This window comes from Crocodylus siamensis, chromosome 1, assembly GCF_052110815.1.
Source record: "Crocodylus siamensis isolate JL-2025a chromosome 1, ASM5211081v1, whole genome shotgun sequence".
NCBI classification, from domain to species: Eukaryota; Metazoa; Chordata; order Crocodylia; family Crocodylidae; genus Crocodylus; species Crocodylus siamensis.
Window position 1 is genome coordinate 8037291 of NC_143395.1, and position 25469 is coordinate 8062759.

The following is a 25469-nucleotide window of genomic DNA, read 5'->3' on the forward strand; positions in this document are numbered from 1 at the left end:
CTCTCTGTGGCTGCCACACTCACACATGGTGGCAAACCATGGCCTAATTGTTTGGATTGAGATACTAATACAATCCCAACAGAACAGTCCGTCCCCCGTCCCACCCCACAAACCACCGTGGTAGGAGGAGGTAGAATTTCAGGTCTGAAAGCAAAGGCTCTAAACTGAATGAAGTCCTGCCATGTATAAAACAAAAGTGTTGCCATCCCTTTCTTAATCAGCTCCCAAATTTAATTTTGATACTGATATTCTCCTGTCAGCTTCTAGCATTATTGCCTTTAATAATCTGCAGCTGTGTTCTGCTACACAGCTCATCCTGAAGGGTAATAATTACATGGCACTTAATATACCCTCCTATGGCAACACTCAGGCTATTTAGCAATCTATTTTGTTTTGACCTACAACACCTGTTGAATAGGACGTTCTCTTTCTCTTGGTCAGCACTAGATAATATTCTCATATACTGAACTCATTTTTAGACAATGGAATCAAATTACTCTGTTTTAACTCAATTTATTTCCTTGAAACTAAACTGGCTTAACACGGAGCATTTTCCAGTATTCCCCCTACTCCATAAAACCGTTAGTTTTGCTAGATCATCTGTTTTATATTTCCAGTATGAGAAAAGAAGTATTGCCCTAAATTGGGAAAATACATTAAGGTTTTGTATGCTAGACTATTGGTCAAGACAGATATATTCACAAAAATGGGGGCAGCAGGTAAGATATTTTGAATATAGCTCTTTTCATTTCTGGAACTCATTTATCTTGCTGTTATTGCTGCATCAGTGTGTCTTAAGGCTCTCAGAAGCAATGGCTGAATTGCTGCCTGTTTCTGACTGGAGAAAATAATAGCTATGTTCTGCAAGTTGACTTAACCTTTTCACGTAAAAGGCATTTGATTTTGAGTGCTACAGGCCAGTGGAATACAACTGGGACAAGGAGTTGAGAGATCTGGGTTCTAATCTCGTATCCCAGTATCTTCCACTGATGTCAATGGTGGCCAATTAACATTCTGAGGACTAGGAACTGGTCCACTACTTATTACAGTGACCTACTGCATGATTTTGGGCAATTGATGTAGCCTCTCTGAGTATTAATTTCATTAATATTCACCAGTGGACCATCAACTCTGGTTTCATTATTTACACATGGGAACTGCTATCATCCTGACCTGATTAAAAGAATGATCAGTCAATGAAAAGGCCTAGGGTAGAAATCTCCAGAGTACCTATGGGAATTCAAAGCCCGTGTTTCATTTTCAGAAGTAATTTAGGCACCTACCTAGGCCTACATTTTTAAAGGTGCCTAAAGATGCATTTTGGCACCTAGTGTGAAATTCACAAGAGGGGTTCAGTGTTGCAACCCTTAAATTTGGGGCACTCTGCCACTAAGTAGAATGTACAGGCCTGAGTTAGGGATCACCATCCTATATGCCCCGTATGTCAGTGAGGTGTTTATAATACTTTCTGGGGATGTGGGAGATGGATGTGATTTTTCTCCTAAGTCATTTAGACACAGATCCTCAAAGGCACTTAGGCACCTATCTACCTTTAACTTTGTAAGTCCACCACTAAGTATCACCAGAGCTCTCAGACTGCCACTCAGCTGTTGCTTCATCTTGGAGACAGCTAACTTCCCTGGGCATGGGTATCAAACATACAGCCCACAGGTTGGATTAGACCTACTAAGCCACTGCATCTGGGCTTCCAGGATACTGGCAGGTCAGGGAATTTGAGGATATGGCTAGCAGGGGGCAGGGTTTGCTACGGAATCTGTGGCCTTGCTGGACATAACCTTCAGGGGCAGGGAGGTGAGTGAGGGCTGCTTACCCTGCCACCACCACCATATGCACCATCTCACAGTTCTCAGTGGTGACAGATGACCAAACAAGGAGCAATGGTCTCAAGTTGCAGCAAGGGAGGTTTAGGTTGGATATTAGGACAAACTTTCTCACTTGGAGGGTGATAAAGCACTGGAACAGGTTACCTAGAGATAGGGTGGTCATCATAAAGGACAGTCCGGTTGTCCTCTGTCCTCTATTGATACAAAACCAGATGCCTTCATGTCCTCTATTTTTCTCTTCAAGGTGTAAAGGCATTGGGTTTCATACCAATAGAGGACAGAGTAGCAGAAAACCGGAATGTCCTCTACGATGGCCGCCCTCCCTAGAGATGTGGTGGAATCTCCATCCTTGGAGGTTTTTAAGGATCAGCTTGACAAAATTGTGGCTGGGATGATCTAGTTGAGGCTGGTCCTGCTTTGAGCAGGGGGTTGGACTAGATGATCTCCTGAGGTCCCTTCCAGCCCTCATTTTCTATGATTTTAAGATCTCTTCTGTCCTCCTGCACTTGCAGGTCATCCACTGCCAAAACAATCTCCAACATTGCTACTTCAAGCCCTATCACACAGCTACCAGGCACAATACCAACAACATCCTCAATGTCCCCACGCCATACATAAAAGTGGGTGAAACAAGGTCTTTCATCATGCCCTGCCACTGCAACAGCAGAAAAGTTTATTAATGTATGCTTGGAAGATCCTAAGAAAGAAAACATGCCCCATGCTACAGAAAGAGGTAGCTCCTCTCCCTTCCCCATTACCCCTCTTTACCCTACACACACACACACACACGCACACACACACACACTTCATGCCAATCTGACCAAGGGGAAAAGCACCTTCCTGATCCCAAATTTAGGATGAAAAGCAAGACTCTGTACCCAGGAATGTCTGGTTTTTCTAAATGTTGGCAGGAGCATGAGCACATTCAAATCAAATCCCTCCAGTTAGCAGTGGCTAATGTCCAATGCTTCTGATGAAAGCCAACCTCCCCAATAGCCTAAAGAATTCATGAGGGGAAAAAAATTCCTTCGTGGCTCTAACTGGCAACTAGAAAAGTCCTGAAGGTTGGTGACGTAGCTGCTGTTTAGCCAGAATGCACGCGTCTGTGCGTGGGTCCCCCCATTCAGTAAGTGTGGGTCCCTTACTGAATGGGGGAGGCAACCTAGTGACAGATGATGAGGAAAAGACTGAAGTACTCAATGTGTTTTTTACCCCAGCCTTCACAGGCAAGGTCAGCTCCCAGACTACTGCACCTGGCAGCACACTTTGGAGAGAAGGGGAGCAGCCTGCAGTGGTGAAAGGACAGGTTAGGGACTATTTAGAAAAACTGGATATGTACAAGTCCATGGGGTCAGATGGGATGCATCTGAAGGTGCTGAGGGAGTTGGCTGATGTGATTGCAGAGCCACTGGCCATTATCTTTGAAAACTTATGGCGATCAGGGGAGGTCCTGGATGATTGGAAAAGGGCAAATATAGTGCCCATCATTAAGGAGGATCTAGTTCCAAACCAGTCAGCCTCACCTCAGTCCCTGGAAAAATCATGGAGCAGGTCCTCAAAGAATCCATTTCTAAGCACTTGGAGGAGAAGAAGGTGATTAGGAGCAGTCAGCATGGACTCACTAAGGGCAGCTCATGCCTGACCAACCTGATTGCCTTCTGTGACGAGATGACTGGCTATGTGGATGTGGGGAAACCAGTGGATATGATATACCTTAACTTTAGCAAGACCTTTGATACCACAACATCCTTACAAGCAAACTGAGGAAGCAAAAGTTGGATGAATGGACTGTAAGGTGGATAGAAAGCTGGCTGGATTTTCAGGTTCAATGGGTAGTATCAATGGGTAGCATCAATTACTCAATGTCTATCTGACAGCTGGTATCAGTGGAGTGCCCCAGGGGTCAGTTCTGGGGCCAGTTGTGTTCAATATCTTCATCAACAACCCAGAAGATGGGATGGATTGCACCCTCAGCAAGTGCATGGATGACACCAAGCTAGGGATGTAATAGATACACTGGAGGGTAGGGCTAGGGTTCAGTGGGTGCATTTACATGTGCCCTCCACAGCATTGTTGTTCCTGTTCCATTATTTAGTACTTGGTTTGGGAAATACTAAACAGCGGCCGAGTAACAGTCGTTACTGCACCATCCTGGCAGCCCACAGTTATTTTTACAAGTTATGTCACTGTAGCGATGTTCTATAGCGATGTAGCTTGTTGCTACAGTGGTGTAGTATCATCATCATCATGGTTTGTACCAGTTAAGTTATTAAAAAAATAAAACAAAACAAAAAATAACACCTCAACACTGAGTGCATCTACATGAGACACTAACAGTGCAGTAACCTAATAACACTGTGCAGTAGAGTGCTGAGCAGAAACCATGCTAATGCACTACTGCGCAGCATTTTAGGCTATGGTGCAGTTAACATCTGAAAAACCCATGTGCCAGCACTACTTTGCAGTAGTGCAAGTTACTGCACATTGATTTAGTACTTGGTTATCCAAGTAATTAACTTAATGTGCAGTAACTATGGTGCATTAATGAATATGTAGATGCACCCAAGTAGGTGTAAAAGGTATCCTGGATGTTCCAGGTTTCTGCTGAGAACTAACTTAACATACCAAAAAGATAGATGCTGTACATGCCTGTAAGGGCTGCCATTTTGCATAAGATATGCTTGTTAGTTTCTGAACTCTGCCTAAGACCATTTGGGATTCACAAACTAGGTATTCCTGCACCCATGTCCTCTGCATACTCAGACTATTCCAGAATCTGGGGACTGCTTAGACATTTTTAGTAAATAGCTATTGTTTAAAGGTGTAAACAGTATTGAGAGCAGATCCCAGACACAGAACCTCTATTGGTAGAGGAGTGCCCCTGCACTGGGAACTTCTACATAAGATGCTTTACTGTGCATTAGACTAATGTACAGTAAAGCATCACTATCTATAAGTGCATGGGACTTACTGAACAGTACATTAAGCTAATGTGCTGCTTGTTAGTACCAGGAAATACAGATATTAGATTAATGGTGCATTAGCTACTGTGTAGGAGAGTATGTGTAGATACTGACTGGAAGCAATTTGCTCCTGGTCAGCCCAGGCAGCAGGGAGCTTGCTGCTGCCTGGCTAATCCCCAATTGGCTAATCCCCAATGTAGGGGGGAGCTGTCTCTCTGCCATGAGGGGACAGGTCCTGATCCCCATGTGGCCAGGAGAGCTGTCCCAGCAGCTGGGACTGCTGTTCCAGACATGTGGAAATCACGCCCTGACCCAGTCCCCAGGTGTCCAGTAGAGATGTCCTGGCAGCCAGGACTGTTGCATCCCAGCCACATGGAGGGGTCAGGATCCCAGTCCCCATATAGCTGGCAGGCGGTGTCCCTGTTGAGCAGAGACAGCTCTCCTGGCCACATGAGGATTGGGATCAGGTCCTGTGCCCCTGCCAGCCCCAGGCCTTGCAGCCAGGGGAGCAGAACAGGGCAGAAGCAGCCCTGGACTGGGCTGCTCCTGTCAGGCACAATTTGCTCCCAGCAGGGGCTCACATGTAGATTTGCACCCCAGAGTGCTTAATGACCTGAATTTCCTGCAAATAAATTCAGGTGCATTGATTGCACATGTAGACATGCTCACTGGGTTACAAACACTCCCTTTTATTTATTCTGCTCTTAGCCCCTGAATCTTGCATTCCTGATTTCCCAGTGAGCAAGTTTCAATAGGAAGAACGAAGGGCACTTTCACCTTAGCCCACAGCCTGGTGGGTAGGACGCTTTCCTGGGAAGCAGCTGTGGGTTAAAACCATGTGACCCCACATTCAAGTCTCCTGCTTCCTGAGTGACTGCCCTAACTAGTAGGCTACTGGCCAAAATATAAGTTCCTGTTCTTACCCACATCCTCCATTTATGTACTGAAGTGTAGGAAAGGGTTCAGACTGTATATCTCAAATTACCAGAATCATCTAACTGTGCCTGAATACAGGAGAGGTGGGATTTTAGACCCACAGCTTTCCTCCACATTTCCTACAGCCTGAATAGCTTGCTCCCTACTTCACACAGTGGCTGCTGTGAATCCCTGTTCCAAGCACTTATATCTCTCCATTTAACCTCAGATATCTGTTAGACCCTGACTCCATGTGGTGCCCAACAACTAGGGAGACAATGATCCAATTGCTCATGGATCCTGTTACTCATTAGCCAGAGCAAGCAGGGAGCAAACACCAGCACACATTGCTCACAAAAGCTTTATTCAGAATGGAGACAGCTCTGGGTAAAGGTCCTCAAAAACCTCAACAAACTGGGGACTTGCACTGAACATTAGTTTTTTTCCATATTCATGCACTTTGGTTTATATTCATTAGCATTTACTCTACCTTGGTCCCTCCTTTGTTCCACCCATATCTCCTCCTAGCTCAAGCTCTGCCCCTGTTTACTGTTTACTTCATTAGCATGGAATTGCCTATGCATTTCACTCATTTATGTGTCTTTTTGCTATGAGCACATGCCTAAGACCTTGACTTCACTTCTTCGATCAATGGGCGGACTTTGACTAAAACCTGGAAGCTTCTTCACCAATCCCCATTCACCTTTTTGCATATGTTTATCTCAGATTCTGTTATCAGTTATGTGTCATCTTTCACATTCCAGTCTGTTTTTCAGTCCCATGTTATACCATCTTCCACATTCTTAAGGTTTTACCTCATTCACAGCACACAGACTCACACAGACGCACTTGAAAATGATTGACACAGTTAAGATGGTTACTTAACATAAGCAAATGGCTGGCTTAGCATAAGTATTCATAAGCAAAATATGCTTTACCTTCTAATGATACATATTTTACAACACTACTATGTTATTAAGAAAATGCTTGCCTAAGCATTTTGCAATGTTACTTTTAATATATCATTCTACCTTGTGGTTAGCAGCTTTTGCTAGGCCACAGGTTACAGCCTTTTATTCAGCTGCAAATCCAGTGCTCCCCAAGATCCAAATATTATCACCCTACCAATATCTAACTCAGGTTTTTGAATGTCGGTTCAGGAGGGGCATGTCTACATTATGCATGAGATAATGCTCAGGATCATCTCAGCTAGGCTGTGTTTTGAAGTTGGCCCCAGATTTCTAAGTTTCTAATGGTCAGACTGTACAAGGTTACCCAAATACTTTGACTTCTCACAGCTGAGAAACTGCTCAGAGCCCTAACTTAATCCAAAACCCCAAAATGGGCCTCTCAAGCTAGGCATTTCTCTACCTCTCTTACCAGAGGAGCATGCTACTCAGTAATACTGCTCCTGAGTTGTTCAGGCTTCCACCTGGGATGTGGAGTTCACATCCAGAGAACAGCTTCATATCCCATGGTCTTGTTGTAAGGTCTGTCAAGCAGGATTCAACTACCTGCTCCAAATTGGGAACTGAGGTCTCTGATATAAAGGGGGAGTCCTCTAACAACTTAAAATATTAGGCAAAGGGAGTTAGGTTTCCTGGTATTAAGTTTTCCCAGGGATGGGAGAAATAGGGTTAGGCTACTTAACTAGCTGACTTCATAAAGATGGCTTTTGTTTGAAGATCAGGAATGGAAGAAGGTATCTGTCTGATTAACTTTACTAGATTAGAGATGTTTAATCCTGCCCTGTTCTTTTGAACTTCGCTCCCAGCCGGTGCTCAGCTGATTTCTGGATGTTTGTTCCTTAGACTCCTAACTTTGCCTATGCACAGGAAGAGGAGCCTCAGGGGTGAGGATTCCCCAAGGTGGCTGTAGGGGTTAAATGCTGTAACAGAGAATGGAGCAATGCCGAAGAAGCTGTGCTTGTTATTGCCTAAGTACTTTTGAGCATCTGGGACTTCACTGCTTTTGAAAACTTTACGTATAATGATTGCCTCCCAGATTTCCAAACCAAATCCAGATACAGGATATGGACATATATGGCAGCCAGGAAATCCTGGATCAACAAGATGAATCATCTCCCTGGGCAATTAAATCACCAAGAAGAAGCATCATAGGCCATCCTGTTGCCTACACAGTGACCTATTTGTCACGCCCTGCTCCTACAAAGAGGTACAGGTGCTGGTTGCTGGGGCAACCGCAGATGGTCAGCTGACTGGAAGGGGCAGGGCCTGACCTATATAAAGGTGATCCAGGCTGAGGTCAGGGGGAAGATGGAGCTTTGCTGGAGTAAGCTGAGTAGAGTAGCCTGATGGCCTGAGCAGCTTCCATTCATCGGATACCGGGTGGAGAAAGCCCTGGTAGGGATTTGAATGATGGTTAGCCAATTGGCTTACAGTTTATGTTGTAGCCCAGAAGCTTGAGTTTTCTGTTTTGTAGTCTTTTAATACTGGAGGACCGGGTGAGGCTAATAGGGGTTGGAGGAGGCCTCATAGGGGCTCCACGGTAGTGTGGGGACCCCGGTGCCCAAGAGGGCACAACATTCACTGACCCCAGCCCTGAGAAGGGGTGCAGAGGATTGGGGGCCAGGTAAGGTTGAGGCTGCCTGAGCCCTACAGGAACTTAAGACCTGAGGAGGAGATGTAGGGGCCAGGCACAGCTACGGCCACCTGAGCCCCAATGGCGAGAAGCCCCAGAGTGGGCGCAGGCGAGAAGCCCCAGAGTGGGTGCAGGCGAGAAGTCCGGCAGGCACTTGCTTTGAGACCCAAGGAGTGGGGTTTGGGGCCAGGCATGGCTACAGCCACCTGAGTCCCAGTTGTGAGAAGGCCCTGGAGCGGGCACGGTTGCGAGAGAAGGCCCTAGCACGCATCAGTGAGAGCACAGGCAACTGCGAGAGAGGCCAGGGAGCATCTGCGGGGAGTGCAGGCAACTGCAAGAAAAGAGAGGCCAGGGAATGTCCGTGAGGGTGTGGGGCAACCGTGACAGAAGCCAGGGAACGTCCGTAGGGTGCAGGCCCTAAGGCAGGTCAGGGAGCCCGTGAGGGCCTGGGCCAATGTGAGACAAGCCCAGGGAGCCCGTGAGGGCGCGGGCAATTGCAAGACAAGTCAGGGGGCACCCGTAAGGTTGCAGCAAGGGATTGACCATACAACGTCCGGTACATCTGCGAGGCTTGGAGCGTGGTACAGGGATGGTTGGAGCCATGCAAAGCTCATAAGGCTGGGGTGCACCAAGTCAGTCAATACAGCACAGGGCCAGGATAAACCAGAGCACCGTGTCCAAGGGGACAAAAAGGCAGCCTCCCTTATAAAATACCTAACATCAAAGACGTGGCGGGAGAGAACAAGGATGCTTTATGGTAGGGGGCATCTGGAGAGATCATGGCCACTCCTAGGACCCCACCCCGTGACACTATTCAAACTAACTGTGGATGCCAAGGTGGCTTGATTTTTTGAGAGTAGGTATATAACACATGGTCACACCAGTCCCCATATCCCCCAGTGTCTTATGCAGAACTACATACCCAACCAGAGACAACTTATACCAATGTGGTTCTGAAGTGTCATCCAACCAATGGCACAAGAGAGATTACTAAGAAAATTCACACAGTTTTTTGCAATTCTTTTGCCTCCTTTACAGTTTCATGCAACTTTACTTAACAGTCCTGAGTCAGAAGCCAGAAAAATAGCACTTTCCAACCTCAGAGAAACCACAGAACATTTAACAAATGTATTACCATCTGCCAAATACACAGGGTGAGGTTCAATTTAGTTGATGATACCTAATTTACAATGACGCCCTGTTTTCAGTGTAAGGTTACTCGATGCTGAACAATGAGATTAACAAATCCTGACATGAACAGAATTATAAATATTGTAATGAAAGTTAGTAATTGGCAAAACTGCACTTTGAATTACACTGGCATAAATGCAGAGGAACACCATAATTCTGACAAAGCTACTCTGTATTTATACCAGATTAACCAAGAACAGAATCTAGGATGCCCAAATCTACAAGCAAAAACTCCCTTAAACTATTAGCCTGCACAACAGTTTCCAAAGGGAGATGGAGGAATCCTCATGTCTTGAAACATACCTAGACTGAACAAAACACTGGAAAATATAGTGCTGGGGGCATTCCTACAGGAACAGGGGAAAGTCTAGATGACAAAATTTCACTGCTGGATTTTTAGGATTAAATCCTGGCCTGCTTAAGTCAGTGGGAGTTTTGCCATCAAGTTCAATGGGGCTAAGATTTCTCCTATAGGTTTTAAAGCCAGAAGGGACTATTATGACCATCTAGTCTGGCTTCCTGCTTAATACAGACCATAAAATTTCAAATATCATGAGTCTTTTCCATCTCCAATTTCAATGATTCAAATGAGACTACAGTAAAATGGAAAAGCAATTTGGAAAACATCAGATTTGATTTAAACTGACCTTTATAAAGGTCAAGGGCTAAATCCTTGAGCCCATACCTGGGCGATCCTATTCCACCACAGGTGGAAAGAAAATCTAAAAGCCATATAAGTGCCAAAAATTGCACATACAAAGCTACATAAAAGTGCCACTTAGGGACATAAAGGTGAAATAGCATTGAATTGAACTGAAGCTCTAGCACATCAATAATTAGCAAGGCAAGTGGAAGGTATTCTGAAGAAGCATCTAAGATGCTGAAGTAGTATTTTAAAATATCCATAAAAAATGCATCAAAAGTGGATTCTTGAAGCTGTCTGCCCTGGGGACCTGGGCAGATACAGAACATGCTTATGGGCACAGGGGATCTAATTCAAGATCCAGACCTTAGTATTTATAACAATGAGAATGATATCAAGGCCCAGGGAGCAGAATCATAGCTGTATGAACAGCTGACATTTTGGTTTAGGGGCCAAACTGAAAAATATAAATGATTTGTTTCAAGTTGGCCCAAGGTATTTGGGGGGAGAGGGGAAGGAGAGGGTTGTTGGAAAAACAAAAAAAATAATTGGGTGGGTTGTTGCATAAAGTTCATTTTTTTTCAGGGTTAACTTTTAACTGTTTTTTGACAATGTAATGTCAGTTTTCAAAATGAAAATGTCAGTTCCAAATGAAGAATCGAAAAATTTCCTCCTGCTGCTGTTAAAAGGAAAAATGTTGATGAACCTGGAAAAATCAAAATGTTTCCTTTTGATGTTGTCAAAATAGTTGAAGTGTGTGTGTGTGTGTGTGTGTGTGCGTGTGCACACGTGTCTATATAAACCAAAAGTATTCATCAAATAAATTTGCAAAGAATTTAGTTCACCTAAAAGGTCACTGTCTGGCAGATAAGCTATTTACCAAAAACATTTAGCTTAATTTTAGGTACAATACAAGTGGCAGCTTTCCTGAGGGAATAGCATTGAAACCACAGTGACAACAAGGTTTCAAAGTTGTCAAAACAAGGCAATGTGAATTCCTGTGTGTTTGTCATCTGAAACCACCTTCGAATGACCTCTGCAGGGCTACACATTTCCTAATTGTCAAGCCCAGGCAAGTTTAACAAACTATGACCTGTATACAAAATGATTCGCAATTACTGCTACTACCTTGGTAACTGATTGATGCTGTTTCCTTTTACTGCTCTTTTCCACATCCCTCCAATAAGATTTATCCCATAATGCACACAAATGAAGTTGATGAAATATGCAATGAGGGAAAAGAGGGAACAGTACATAAATATTCGCAGTCTCACACAAACAACCTAAGATTTATTTTTGCTTTAAAAAAAAAACCAAAACACTCCTTCCTTGATCATTTCCAGATTCATACCGTTTGATATTACATGAAACCCAATGTTGTTTTCTGGTAGGAGAGGAAAAACAGCTTACAACCAGCAATTTAAGGTAAGAAAAGAATATAATTCCACTATTCAGACAACTTGATTAAAGACCACAAATCTATATTTCCACCACCTTTTCTGTCACCCACTTTTCCAAACGGTCTCCAGGTGCTGGATGATAGTTTTCAGTGGTATAGACTGGCCCTGTAACAGATGGATGGGCTCTCACCCAATGTTCCATACTGGTTATTCGGCCGTCTACTTTTCCAGAACATAATGGAGTGATGGCTATTAGGGCTCCTTTCTTCTTCATTCCTGTTAGTTCAATACTCTTTATAGCAATGCTTACCATTAAGCACTCTTGGGTGGCTTCTGAGATAAGCATCCTACCCTTGATCTCCTTTGCTACTAGAAGTCTCTTTTGCTCTTCCAAAGTATCCCCTTTCCTGACTGCTTTCTTTAAGGCCTTGCCTCTTATCTGGGGACAATATAGTAGCAGTCTTTACCTCATGTTTCTACCCAGTAATGAAGCCTTTATTTACACTTTGGGTATAATTTTAAAAAGTGTCTAAGTGACTCAATAGCCTTAGTCCTTTGTTTCCAAGAAGATGATTTAGGCACTTGGGGCCAAATTTTGAATGGACTTGTCTACACCATGACCCACCAAGGTCAGCCCCAAGCATGCCCTACCCATCCATTGCCACATACTCTCCAAACTCAGGCAAGAGGTAGGGCGGGATACCACCTTATGGCACGTCCAGACGAGCGCACATGTGCAACTGTTTGAGGCCCTGCAAACCACACATGGCACAACTGCAACTGTTCACCATATTGTAAAATTGCAGCGCAGCATCAAAATATGAACTCCCAGTATTAACCCCCCCACACTATAAATAAAAGCAGTATGGTGCACACTCCAAGAGCATGTACCAGAGCAACTGAAGGCTAGTTCCTCTAGGGAGATCCTCTGGCTGATTTTCCCCAGTGGCTAGAAAGAAAATGTGGGTCTTACATGATTCATGTTTAAGTCCATGCTCCCTACCAAGTGCTTCTGTGTGTTATCAGGTAAGTCACTTAACTACTTTGCACCTCCATGCCCTAGTTCACAAAGGTACTGTCAGATGCTCAGACAACAGGGATCACATAAATAGTTTAGACAAACAGTCACTCCTTTTCGGCTGTGCTGAATCTCCATAGATCTTTTTGCCACTTCCTCCACGTTGGACTTTCACTTTGGGGGGTTCTGTATTGTCCAAAGCAGGAATAAGCCACCTGTGAAAAGCTGGATGTTTTGTTTAGATGAGGCTCAAAAGTTTATCAGGAAATCTGGGAATGTCGCACTTTTGTGAGACTTCACAGAGGCCTCCCAGTTTACATATCACAAGGCAAACATTTTATTATGTTATACTGATACCTTTAGTTCCATTCCTAAATTTGCCTAGATGATGCAAATTCATTTGAAATGTATTTAAAGTGAACACTAAATGATTTTTTTCAATCCTCTGCAACACTTGGTATTTGAATCACTTCTGGATTGGGCCTGAACATCTGGGTTTTTCCTGTCTCCGATGCTTCACTTGTTCCCTAGTCAGGTTTACAATAGAGGTGTATGACACACTTATTCCTTGTAAGGTCTGTATGCAGAAAACAACAGGAACATCTTCAGACTAGTATATTCACACAACAGGAATATAGAACTTGAAATGAGGTTAAAGAATTGATTGAAGGCTTTTGTGTCTAACTAGTTTATAGTTGTAGAAAAACCAGGAGGTAATTAAAGTGCAAAGTTATTGACCTGTAACTGCTACAAGAAGAACAACTTCTAACCAGTTTTTTTGCAAAACATCACAAAACTCTACATGGGAGACCAGATCAGTTGTACCATTTCAGAAGCACTTTCCTCAGGCATGATCCCAATTTCATTGAGATTAGTTTTTTTTTCTTATGTAGCCTCCTTGATTTCAGTAGAGTAACTGCTGATTTGCAGTATGGTAGTGAAAAAAGAATCAAGCCTGAAATGCTATATAGCTACCATCTGTATAATGCAAGATTAGCACTTCAATATCCCAGCTGAAACTGATGGGGTTTACTCAGACTCTGCAGTGTCATGTAATTATCAAGCAGCAAATAAGGGATGATTTTGGAGCCAACAAAAAACTAACTGCTGAATGTTACTGAACGTGTAACTTTTCATAGAAGCGCAGACTGAGTTTCAGTCACAGTACTGTGGGGACCCCTTGTGTTCTAGTGTTAAAACGAAGAAAATTGTTCTTGCACAAGCTGTCAGTGACTGTATGTTTAATACTCATTTCTCTTACTACTATTCACCCAACAGGGAAATTCTGCTCTCATTTCTGCTCTTATAAACCCAGATATACTCTCCTGACTTCAACTAAATTACTTCACCCATACGTTGGTGTAGCTGACGGTAGAACTTGGCTCTAATGATACCACTAGCACTACATTATGTCTACAAAAAGACAAAGGGCCTGATTTTCCTCTTTGCATGGGTTGCTATGCTAGTGTAACTCCTTAGATTTCAAGAGAGTTACTCTATGAAATGCAGTAATTAAGAGGAGAATCAGACCTACACTATTATACTGGTATTTAGACTGCAGGCTCATCAAGGCAATGTCCATTTTTCAGACTGTCTATAATGTTAGTGGCCATCTGTATCTATTCTAAATATATGTATCTAAACATCATATGTCTGTGAGAATAAGTTAAGGCTGAGATTTTTAAGCTGCTCAAGGGATTGTGAATGGGGGTACAAATCCCTTAGCTGGCTTTAAAAATCTGACTTCAAGTTCATAAGATTATAAGAATAATCAACCCTGAGTTCGTTTTCAGCAACTGTTTTGGAACTTCAGAATTCTCTTTTCAAGGCTAAAAAGAAGGACTTAGGGTCACTGAAGGTACCTGCCTCAAGTGACCTCTAAGAGTGCTACCGTAACAAAAGGTTCCTGCAATCCTTGAATGTCCAAAAGGAGAATGTCAAGTAGAATGAAGGAAGAGGTCTTGCCTCTGTATACCCCAGTGGTGAGCTTTCTGCTAAAATAGTGTGTCTAGGTCTGGAGTCAATGTTTCAGTAAGGATGTGGAAATACCAAAGAGTTTGAAGGAGGGCCGCAATTATGCTCCAGGGGGTGAAAAATAAGTTTTATGCTGGCAGGCTTAAGGAGCTCAGCTTTTTGTAAAGAAGTCTGAGAGATGAGAGGTGCTTACCCCTAAAGATGATATCTGGTAGTGAAAGGGCTGTCAACCTTGCTGGAAAAGACATAACAAGATCTGGTGCTTACAAGCTGAAGTCAGACAAATTCAGCTTCACAATTTTCTAGCTGTGAGTGATTAAACACTGGAACTTTCACCAGGGGAGGTAAGGGACTCACCATTGCTTAGACAAAACTGGGTTTACTAAAATATGTCCTTTAAGTTAGGTTCTGGAAGAAATTCTTTGGCCCCTATGTTACATGGTAGGGAGGAAGGAAGCACAGTTGTGTTGGAAACTCATAATGATCTTTCCTGGCCTTGGAAATCTGCAAATCTATGAATCTCCCTGTTCATTCCCTTCCTTCATGGCCCAGAGGGAGAAAAGGACCATTTATATTGTTCTCAAAATACTCATAAGGCAGCATTGGTCACAGATCACCTGCTAGGATCATGGGGGCATCTCTCACCTAATCAGTTCCCTGACATTGCAGGAGCCTTTGGCACTGGTAGCTCTTTAGACTCTCCTATTCTGCTTCTAGCTGACTTAGTTTATAGGGGTGTGCAAAATGGGTTGTATCTGGATTCAGATTTGGCCCAAATTGGGGACAGTGATTCAATTTGTTGATTCAGATCACTGTCCCCAGTTTGATTCAGCCGAATCTGAATCTGAAGATTTGATGCTGATTCAGAGAATCAGTGATTTGGCCATAGATGCAGCTTCAAAAGTTTTTTCTACATCCCTGGAGGTACCAGGTACAGCTCGTGAATGCTGCAATGCTAGGGTGGATGGAGCATCCCATAGGAGCAGGGTGGGGGGTCCCCCCTCCATGTGCTCAACAGCCAACTTGGAAGTGGACCAGAAGGACCTCTGTTTCATTTCTAGGTCCACTGCCGGGTACACTGGGGGGCCTCCCTGCATCCCCCTGGCTCGGTGATCAGCTGTGGGGGGACCACAGTGGCCCCCTAGAACCAAGGGGCACCAGTCAGTGAGCTGGGGGGGGGCACAGAGGGCCCTGTGTGCACTCCCTGGTGGACCCAGAAGTGCTTCTGGTCCACTTCCAGGTCTGCTGCCAAGCACACTGGGGACCCCCTGCGCTCCTATGGGATGCTCCATCTGCCCCAGCATTACAGCATGCACGAGCTGCGCCTGGTATCTTGAGGTATGTAGAATAAACATTTAAAGCTGTGTCTATATCCAACTCACTGAATCTTTCCGAATCTCTCCAAATCAATTCGGAGGGTTCCAATTTGATTCAGAGAGATTAAAAGATCTCCTGATTTGATTCGGATTCGGAAATGTAGCCACTGAATTGGGCTGAATCTCCACTGCATCGAATCAGCAATCGAAGCTTTGCACAGCCTGAATAGTTTAGTCACCAGAGGACTGAAATACTTTAGCTTAACTGAATTTGCTGGGCTCCATGTAGGGGTAAGTGGATGAAATGTAGCAGTCTATGCTGTATGGGAGGTCAAACTGAACTGGTTCCCACTGGACTGAAGGCCAAAAAACTAAGAAACTTTTCTCTGCAACCAGAACTAGAAACTTTAAACAAAATGAAATCCTGGCTTCTTATTTGAACACCATAGCCCCAGAATTGAGTTATTAAGGAAATCACCAAATATGGTAAAACTCCTGCTACAATCAAGAGAGTTGACCGCACTGATTTTCAGTTATGTTTTATTATTCTTTTCCCCGGTTCTTCACTGACATCCATTTGCATTACTATGACCACAGATGGGTGGGAAAAAACTGACCTGATTTTGCTCCTACTCAAGTCACTAAGAATTTAATAAACTGATTTCGGCAAGAGCAAAATCACATCACTAAATCCTGTGCCATCAAGCCTCCTGCCAAGCCTCCTGCCCTTTAATGATACAGTCAGGAAGGCGCTACTGAAGCTTATGAGTATTCCTTTTAGAATCAATCAAGGCACTTATGAGCCTAAGTGTAAGTAGGCATTTATGCAAGATTTGAGCCATTCATTACCAGAAATCCATGTCCACGATAGGATGTACCAGATGCACTGAAATCAATGTTGTTATACCAAAGAAAAAGTGGAATTAGTGAGATCAGAACCAGGCCCCTGATACCTACATCAATCCAGAAAGAAGGTCTTTCTGTGTGTGGCACTGCTTACAGCAAGGGTAAATAGAGAAGGGAGAGGCCATTATAGTTATCAAACTTAATAAAAGTGAATTTTAAATAACAATACAACTTAGATCTCCCTTTCTAGCAGCTAGATACTTAATGTCTCTCAGGACTGCTGCCACCAGATTGCTCTAGTACTTCCAGCTGTACTACTGCTTCTGTGTGTGAGCAAGGGAGCTCATCTGGGAAAGAGAATAAAGCATCCTGGTTAAGCCAGCAGCAGCACTTGGAGGAATACTCAAACACACAAGGGAAATAATTTCCTTGTTTTAAAAATAGCGCTTGCCAGCTAGTTTTCCAACTGTACGAAGCTGGACTGTGTGCATATTGGGACTGGTTCAGTAAGGGGCTTCATCACATGCCTTTAAGCACATGAATGGTCCTATTGACTTTACTGAATACTTTTGACTTTTTTACTTCTTTCCCTTCTCTGTCTTCTATATGTGCGTGTATACACATTCACACTTTTTGCTCCTCTTGGCTCATTTGTCATTACTATTTCTCTTTTGGCCACATATAACATCTCAGTCAAGATCCAGGCCACGTTGCACTAAGCAATGTATATGCAAGGATACCAATCTCTGCCCCAAAGAGCTAACAGCCTGAGAGCTTACAGACATTTAGAGTTTAAAAAAAAAAGTTGGTATTTTTTTTAATCCTTTACCAGTACAGCTGCATACCTTACTTACTATGAGTCCTGTTAAAAAGGCCTTAAAGGGGAAACTAAAATGAGAAAACTTTTGGATACTTTTTAAAATTACTTACTAGTGTCATTATTTCCAAAGCTAAGATTTAGCTATATATCATTGTGGAAAGCTGTGAATCTCTCTTTTCCAATGGCACAAAACTCAAGCATTGAGCTTTGGCAGGTCACAAGGTATCAGTCCTTAAATCTGTCACGGGTGCCAGACTGAATACTGACTGTTCTAGGCCCTGGGCCAGTGTAATTTTGGGGGAAAATTCCAAGGAAATTTCAAGGAAATATTTCTCAAGCAAAATGATTTCTATAATCTGCGGTTTCTGGGAAAGACAGAATGAGTCTTAGATTAGTGGGCAGTGTGCCAGTAAGCCAACCAAAAGGTACTTGGTAAATGCAGTTTATCACATTACTCGCAGTTTAGTACATGACTATCTCTACCATCTTAGTGGTAGCTATGTATATGTTTTTACACAGAGAAAGAGAATAGAGGGGAGCTTTATTAGCATACCATAAGTGAGTTATGTGGGTCATCCCAAAGGCTTGCCAATAAAAACTTCATATCACATTCAACAACATGTATTTGGTACTTTATGTGCCACAAATGATGCAGAAAAGCTATTTTACATGTGTTTCAAAGAGTGGGGGTTTTATATTGGGACTGTTTCTTGTAACCCTGCCAAGCATTTTAGTTACTATGATCCCAAGTGTACTCAGCTCAGAGGGAGCCATAAAAGCCTTTAAAAAATGACCCAAAATATTTTTTTATGCCTTAGAAACCCAAAGGTTAAGATCTCATCAGCTTTCCACAGCGACAAGATGGTACTTCACAAAGCTGGCAATCTTGCCTCACAATGGTTGAAAATTTGTATTTCTGCTGTTGCTTGGACATAAAACAGGAAATTTAAGCCCATCACTGTAATGGGACAAAATGTTGCCAGTTCTGGGCCTTGGACAGGTGTCAGTTTTCATGGTGGAGTGGGGAAATTACACAGTTGAAAGAGAAGGAAACATATCTATAGCAAGTCAGTTTTAGGTATAAAGTATTTTGTGCAAGCTGAAGGAAATTAATTAATGCCCAATCCAAAGTGACCTGAAATCAAGGGAACTCTTCATATTAACTTAAGGGCTTTAGAACAGGACCTTAGGCACAGATCTTTCACCACCAAAGTCAATGGAAAGTTTGCCATGGACTTCAGTATACAGAGTGTGGATGAGGCTAAAGGTATGAGATTAATTGTGCCAAAAAGTCAGATTCACACTTATGATTTGGGGGCTAATTATAAGATGCAAAGGAGACACCTTCTGGTAGAAACTGGAGGGAAGGGATGAGGGCTCTGCTAGAGCTGACTTATAACTAGGTGCCATTCCCTTTCCCAGCATAGGGAAATGCCAAGGAGAGAGAGTAGTTCTGTTTTACTTACCTATCCTCCACTGCCAAAAGGTAAAAGTGAGCATGGATTTCTCTGACATGAGATGGAGCCAGAGCTCATCTCAGAATCAGTGAGCTATGAGTGCCTCTTTAATGGCCCCTGTAGTGTCTGGCATCTCGCTTAGCTTGGGAGCAGGAAAGAATCTGACCCACCGGTCCATTACTACTGTAAACTTTCTGTGTACTACCTTCTGAACTGAACCGATGTCTTTCTCTGTTTATTTAAGAAGATACGTGATGGCTTTTAGAAAGAACTGGAACACACACACAGCGTCCATGCTGTGCAAGTCCATGTTCTACAGATCTAACTCTGATTTCACCTGGTATAACTCCATGGATGTCAGTGGAATTAAGTTAGTGTAGCACTTATGTAGGTCAGAGGAGATCCAGACCCTGTACGTGCATGTGCATATATATTATATGTAAGTATATATAGCACATAAGGAGAGGGACATTTCTTACCTCACAGGCTTAACCACAAAGTGTGATGTAGCTAGCTACTGAAGGAGGTGAACAGTATTTAATCACATGCAAATTAATGATTTAATGTTCTTTTATTTTTTTGGCCCCTTGATCTAAATCCAAACCAGACCAATGGAATCCTCTGGTCAGATGGCTGGAAATTCCAGCGAATGAAATCGCGTTGGTGGTCTCCCAGCTCAGAGCCCTGTGAAGAGCAGTACAGTAAAACATCCTCCCGTACCACTAATGAATGCGCCCACCCACACTGGAGCTAGTGCCCTCTAAGAACTCAATTCAAGAACAACTTTTTAAACTCATAAACGAAATCAAAGAGCTCATTCTACGAGCCAAACGGCATATAATTTTAGGAAGAACTGCAAATGGGTGGTTACTACACCAGTCACACAGAGATAGTACTCGTAATACTGAACATGTCCACAGTGTTTCAACTAGTTAATCTTTGTGATTGCCAATGATTAAATAAATAGTTGTTGTCCTTCTTATAGAGTTTATGCAACTTACTCAAGCTGGCAGTACCAGGAAAAGACTTTGAGTTTTCCTGCCTGATCTGAAAGCAATCAATTAAGGTTAAGGAAGAGTTTCTAAGACACTAACATCAAGATTACACCCATCGAGTTCATCCCAGGATTTTCATGATTTGCATCAACCGCAGAGAGGATTAAACGTTAGTGATTTCAACCACAGCAGCATGGTCTTATGGAGAAGGTCAGAGGCCTGAATAATCTAGACACGCTATCCAAGCAAGAAGTGAGGCTATTCCTGTGCCATGAAGACCACTCCTTTAGAAAAGCCTGTTTTGCAACTGAGTGACGTGGGAGGTGGAAGGAATCAAGCCTGTTGTAATTGAACTGGCTTGAAATAATAAATACTCACGCTTTCTTAAAACACAGCTTGCCACATCCTGAGAATCTGGAATCAATTCCTTCCCTTTCAAGATGCTTAAAAGTGGTAGAACTTTGATATGGCGCGAGTATGTTTGCTTCTGGGCTTACAGCCCTAGCCTGCCTGTTCCAAACCTTTCAACGTTTTTATGTTATAAGACAGAAAAGTTAGCAAAACAAAGAAGAGAAAAAAGGATCAGAAATTCAGGGAACTATTAAATCAGGGCAGGCTGACTTCCAAATACCTCTGGTGAGCAAATGAATCATGATCAATAACATATTGTTATACAAAGTTACACCAAAGGCTTATCACCTGCTCCTGTTCCAGACACAAAATACAATGGCTAGTAACTAATCCAGAAACATGGCTGTTCTCTCTGTAATACTAAAGTATTTTGTTTCTAAACGATTTTAATTGAATTGGAGTGAAAAACATAAATTACCTGAGAAATAAAAACAAACCAAAAATTTCTATGCAGGACCATCAGAACATTATGTTTCAATAATGTCAAAACATTTCATTTTGACAGCATTGTTCAGATTTATTTTGTTTCTAAGTCTATGCTAATATATAAAACATGATATACCAAATAATAAGAATAAATATAATATTTTATGATAATATAAAAGTCAAACCAAAAGTAACTGAAATGATACTATTGAAACAGAACCTTTGAATATTGTTAAAATGCAACATTTAAAAGCTTTCTATCAAGAGTTTTCTTCAAATTGACATGTACTCACAAAACATTTGGATTTTTACAAACCCGCATCATTCATGGAAACCTGTTCTGATCATTTTTTTCAGGAAGCTCTAAAGGACTATAGAGTTGCTGCTTTATATATTCACATGTTTGCCAGCAGAGGGTATCACAAGCCTTAAATCAAATGGGCATGTGTATCATTGACTTTGTTCATTGATAAAGTAAATAGATTGGAGAGATTCCACAACAAGAAACTACCTCTAGGATTCATCAGTAATGACTGCTTAAAGAAAAAACCATCTACCCCAGCTACTTTGTTACCTTATCCCGCTCAAGCCTGTAGACTCTTAGCGTACCACCTTGGCAACATCAACTGTCACAGTGATCCATCATTCCCTAGTTGGTGCTGTTGAGGTTAAAATCATGTCATGATCCAACATGCAAACCCCATTGCAAGAAAAGGCTGCTTTGATTTATCTTAGGCATACCGTAGGGTCTCATTAATTCCAACTTCAAGATTTCTCATACCCCATAAATCTTGCTAGAAAAATCCAGCCACTTCACTCTACTTCGCAGCAAAGATTTAACAGCTACTGGCTGTAGTGAGAACATATTACTAAGACCTTTTGACTTTTCCAAAACGTTTAGGGGTATGCTATGAAGAATAATCATAAATAATGACACTTAAAATTAATGGCAAACTGATGCTGTATAATTGTTCTCCTGATTTCATGTCCTTTAACTAATTTATCCTTATGATACTCCGTTAAGGAAGGTATTTAAACACCCCAAAATTTTGAGGGTTGGGTTTCTTGGTATTTGGTTCAGACGTATGTTGAACCAATATAACTTAATAAATTATGGGGTGAGATGGAATAGACTGGATTTGCTTTTTCATTTTTACCACTAGTGTCTGTCTATTCAACATTTTAGCTATGTCCTAAGAGCAGAATTAAATTTCACTTACTGGACAACCAAAGTACAGCTAGCCACTAACACCAACTAAAGTGTAGGAGTAATTTTGTTACCCTCTCTGGGTATGTAAGTGCCTACATTATAGGAATTAGATAGTCCTCTAGAGACATGTACGTTTCTGTTGTCCTATACTTATGTATTTACCATATTTATTCAACTCTAAGAGAAACTTTTTCCTGTTAATTAGTATGGGGGAAAAGCCCCTCATCTTATAATCGCGTACAAGGGAATTTCGCTAAAAACACTGCCTATCATTAAACTGCTGCCAAAAGCAGCATGCGCTTAGCAATGGAAACCAACTATGAAGTTGATTAAATGCAGCCAACACTGAGCATAACTATAAAACACATTTTTAAAAAAAATATTTCACTTCAAGGATGAAATCAGTTCCAGATTCAATTGGGCAAAGCCCAATAGTCAAATTCCAAATTTCAATTGAGCAGAGCTCAATTGTTGAAGTCTGTGTGGCTCTACCACCAGGCAAGTATCTTCCCGCCCAGACTCATCAGTCTGGGATTTGGGATACTTCCCCAAATCCATGGCAGGCATCCTATATCTAAGCCCTAGGCCCAAGATGCCTTGGGGTTTGGATGCCCCCTAATTTATTCACACTTGCACCTAGCCAAAAGGCCAAGGTGCAAGCCAGGGGGAAAGTGCAAATGCAGTCACCCACTGACACAAAACTGTGCAGTTAAGTTTCCCACATTTAGGGAAACTTATAGAGTTCAGCCCCTCTGGAGTGCAATGGGCAAGCCTTACCCTATACCTATTTTTGATCTGAGCCAAAAGGCCAAGAATGGTGTCTCTCCTGCCCAAAATGTGTGATCCCCTTCACCGTGGACTCTTTTTCAATTCATGATGAGGTTTATTAAATCCAGCCCAGACTGAGTATCTCAGACCTCAGTGGCTTCCAACACCTCCCAGAAGAAGGGAATTATGATTATTGCCTGTTTTACAAATAAGAAGACTGCAGCACAAAAAAAGGAGGGCCAGATTCTCATCTGTCATCTGAAGGGTTTGGACCTGTGCAACCTCTATCAGGGCAAACAAGACATCTGTGGTAGTGTTGGGAATTGAACTTAGATGTCCTGTGCCTCAGTTCAGTTCCACAAATCCAACTCTTTTCTCTCCTGGATGATGCATGTTCATGGTATGCAACTGACAGAAAAAAACTCTGCCTAGCAGAAGTCATAATCTAAAGTAAGGTGTAACGAGTGAATACAAACGTTCTTTTGGATCATTAGCTCCATGAAGCTAAACCTATAGCCATACTGGCTAAGGTTGTGGCCTTCTATGAGGAAAGGAAAATGTAGAAGAAGAGAAGCTTCATGAAGATAAGGGTTGTTTTAATTGTAGTTACACTGGCCACAGGCATCCCTGCTGCAGTAACACAGGCCTTCTTGGGGCCAGATCAAATCACTCCTTTCATCTAATTAATTTTTAAACAAACTCTCAGTACTGTGCAACCTACATCAGCAAAAGCACAGTGCCAGCTAAGCATGATCCTGAGCTATTTGGGGCCAAAGTCTGACTTCAATTATAGTAGTGAAAATTTGAAGTAACTCTATTGAATTTACAGGCCCAGAGTAATCAGCAAGGGTACCTCTTGCACAACTTAGAAGAGGAATACATGGTTGACGATGTGTTTCATTTTTAAGCCGATGCACTCCTTGAAAAGCATTTTTAAATGATGCTACTCACCTGCATTATCCTGCTGCTTAGTGTTTTTGATGTATGCTGAGAATTTGGAAAAGATATCTATTCCTGCAGTGTTTGATTCACGGTGCTTAGCAGCAAGCTTGGGATACCTGAAAAAGATAGGACCAGTGTGGAAAACAATGTCCTGTTGTTGCCAGCAATATACCAATCATTACAAATGTAACTTGCCTGAGGAGGTGGCGGGGAACCTTGTACGAAGAACTGCAATTAACGCTGTCACTTATCTAAAAAAAACAGCTTATAGCTTCATAGTTTCTAGGGTCGGAAGGGACCTGAGCAGATCATCTAGTCTGACCCCCTGCCATGGCAGGAAAGAGTACTGGGGTCAAACGGCCCCAGCAAGGTGTTCATCTAACCTCCTCTTAAACACCCCCAGGGTAGGAGCCAGCACCACTTCTCTTGGAAGTTGGTTCCAGACCCTAGCCGCCCTGACCGTGAAGTAGCGCCTCCTGATATCTAACCTAAACCTACCGTCTCCCAGCTTGTGACCGTTATTCCTGGTCACTCCTGGCAGTGCTCGGGGGGAACAGTGACTCCCCCAATGTCTGCTGGTCCCCGCTGACTAGTTTATAACAGGCCACAAGATCCCCCCTCAGCCTTCTCTTTTGGAGGCTGAACAGGTTCAGGTCCCGTAGCCTCTCCTCATAGGGCCTGCCCTGGTGTCCCCTGATCATGTGAGTGGCCCTCCTCTGGACCCTCTCCATGTTGTCCACATCCCTCTTGAAGTGTGGCGCCCAGAACTGGACACAGTACTCCAGCTGCGGCCTGACCAGTGCCGCATAGGGGGGAGGATCACCTCTTTGGACCTGCTTGAGATGCATCTGTGGATGCATGCCAAGGTGCGGTTAGCCTTCCTAACTGCCTCTCCACACTGCCGGCCCATGTTCATCTTGGAGTCAATGATGACCCCCAGATCCCTTTCCGCCTCCGTGCTGACAAGAGGGGAGTTCCCTAACCTGTAGGTATGGTGCTGGTTGTTCCTCTTGAGGTGCATCACCTTGCACTTGTCTGTGTTGAAACCCATCCTATTCTCGTCCGCCCGCACTTGTAACCTGTCTAGGTCTGATTGTAGCCTGTTGCATCCTTCCCGTGTGCCCACGTCCCCCCACATCTTAAGTGTCATCAGCAAATTTGAACAGGGTGCTTTTTACCCCCTCGTCCAAATCGCTGATGAAGATGTTGAACATTGCGGGCCCGAGGACCGAGCCCTGCGGAACCCCACTGCCCACGTCCCTCCAGGTTGAGAAGGACCCATCCACTACCACCCTCTGGGTGCGGCCCTCCAGCCAGTTGGCGACCCATTTGACTGTGTGGGTGTCTACACCACAGCCCCCCAGTTTCTTAATGAGAACAGGGTGAGAGACAGTGTCAAAAGCCTTCCGGAAGTCCAGGAAGACTATATCCACTGCTACTCCTGCGTCTAATGATCTGGTGATCTGATCGTAAGAGGCCACCAGGTTGGTCTGACAGGACCTGCCACTGATGAACCCCTGTTGGTTGCCCCTAAGCATGCAGTCCCCTGCTGGCCCCTCCTGGATGTGTGCCAGCATAATTTTCTCAAATAGCTTGCCTAGGATCAAGGTAAGACTAACCAGCCTATAGTTTCCCGGGTCCTCCTTCCTGCCTTTTTTGAAGATGGGGACCCACTTGGTGTGAGCCCCTTAATAACAATTCTGTCCTGGGGAGCCAGGCATTTGAAGAG

General features: G+C 43.2%; 1 protein-coding gene across 5 annotated transcripts in view; it reads right to left on the minus strand.

Annotated features, from left to right (window-relative positions):
* Positions 1-25469, minus strand: part of CLIC5 (CLIC family member 5) — a 131088-nt gene that overhangs the window by 16757 nt on the left and 88862 nt on the right. For all 5 annotated transcript variants that reach the window (XM_090031020.1, XM_090031039.1, XM_090031029.1 and 2 more), the window contains one exon: positions 23750-23856. In XM_090031020.1, the coding sequence (XP_089887146.1) occupies positions 23750-23856 (107 nt within the window). The remainder of the gene's footprint in view (positions 1-23749; positions 23857-25469) is intronic.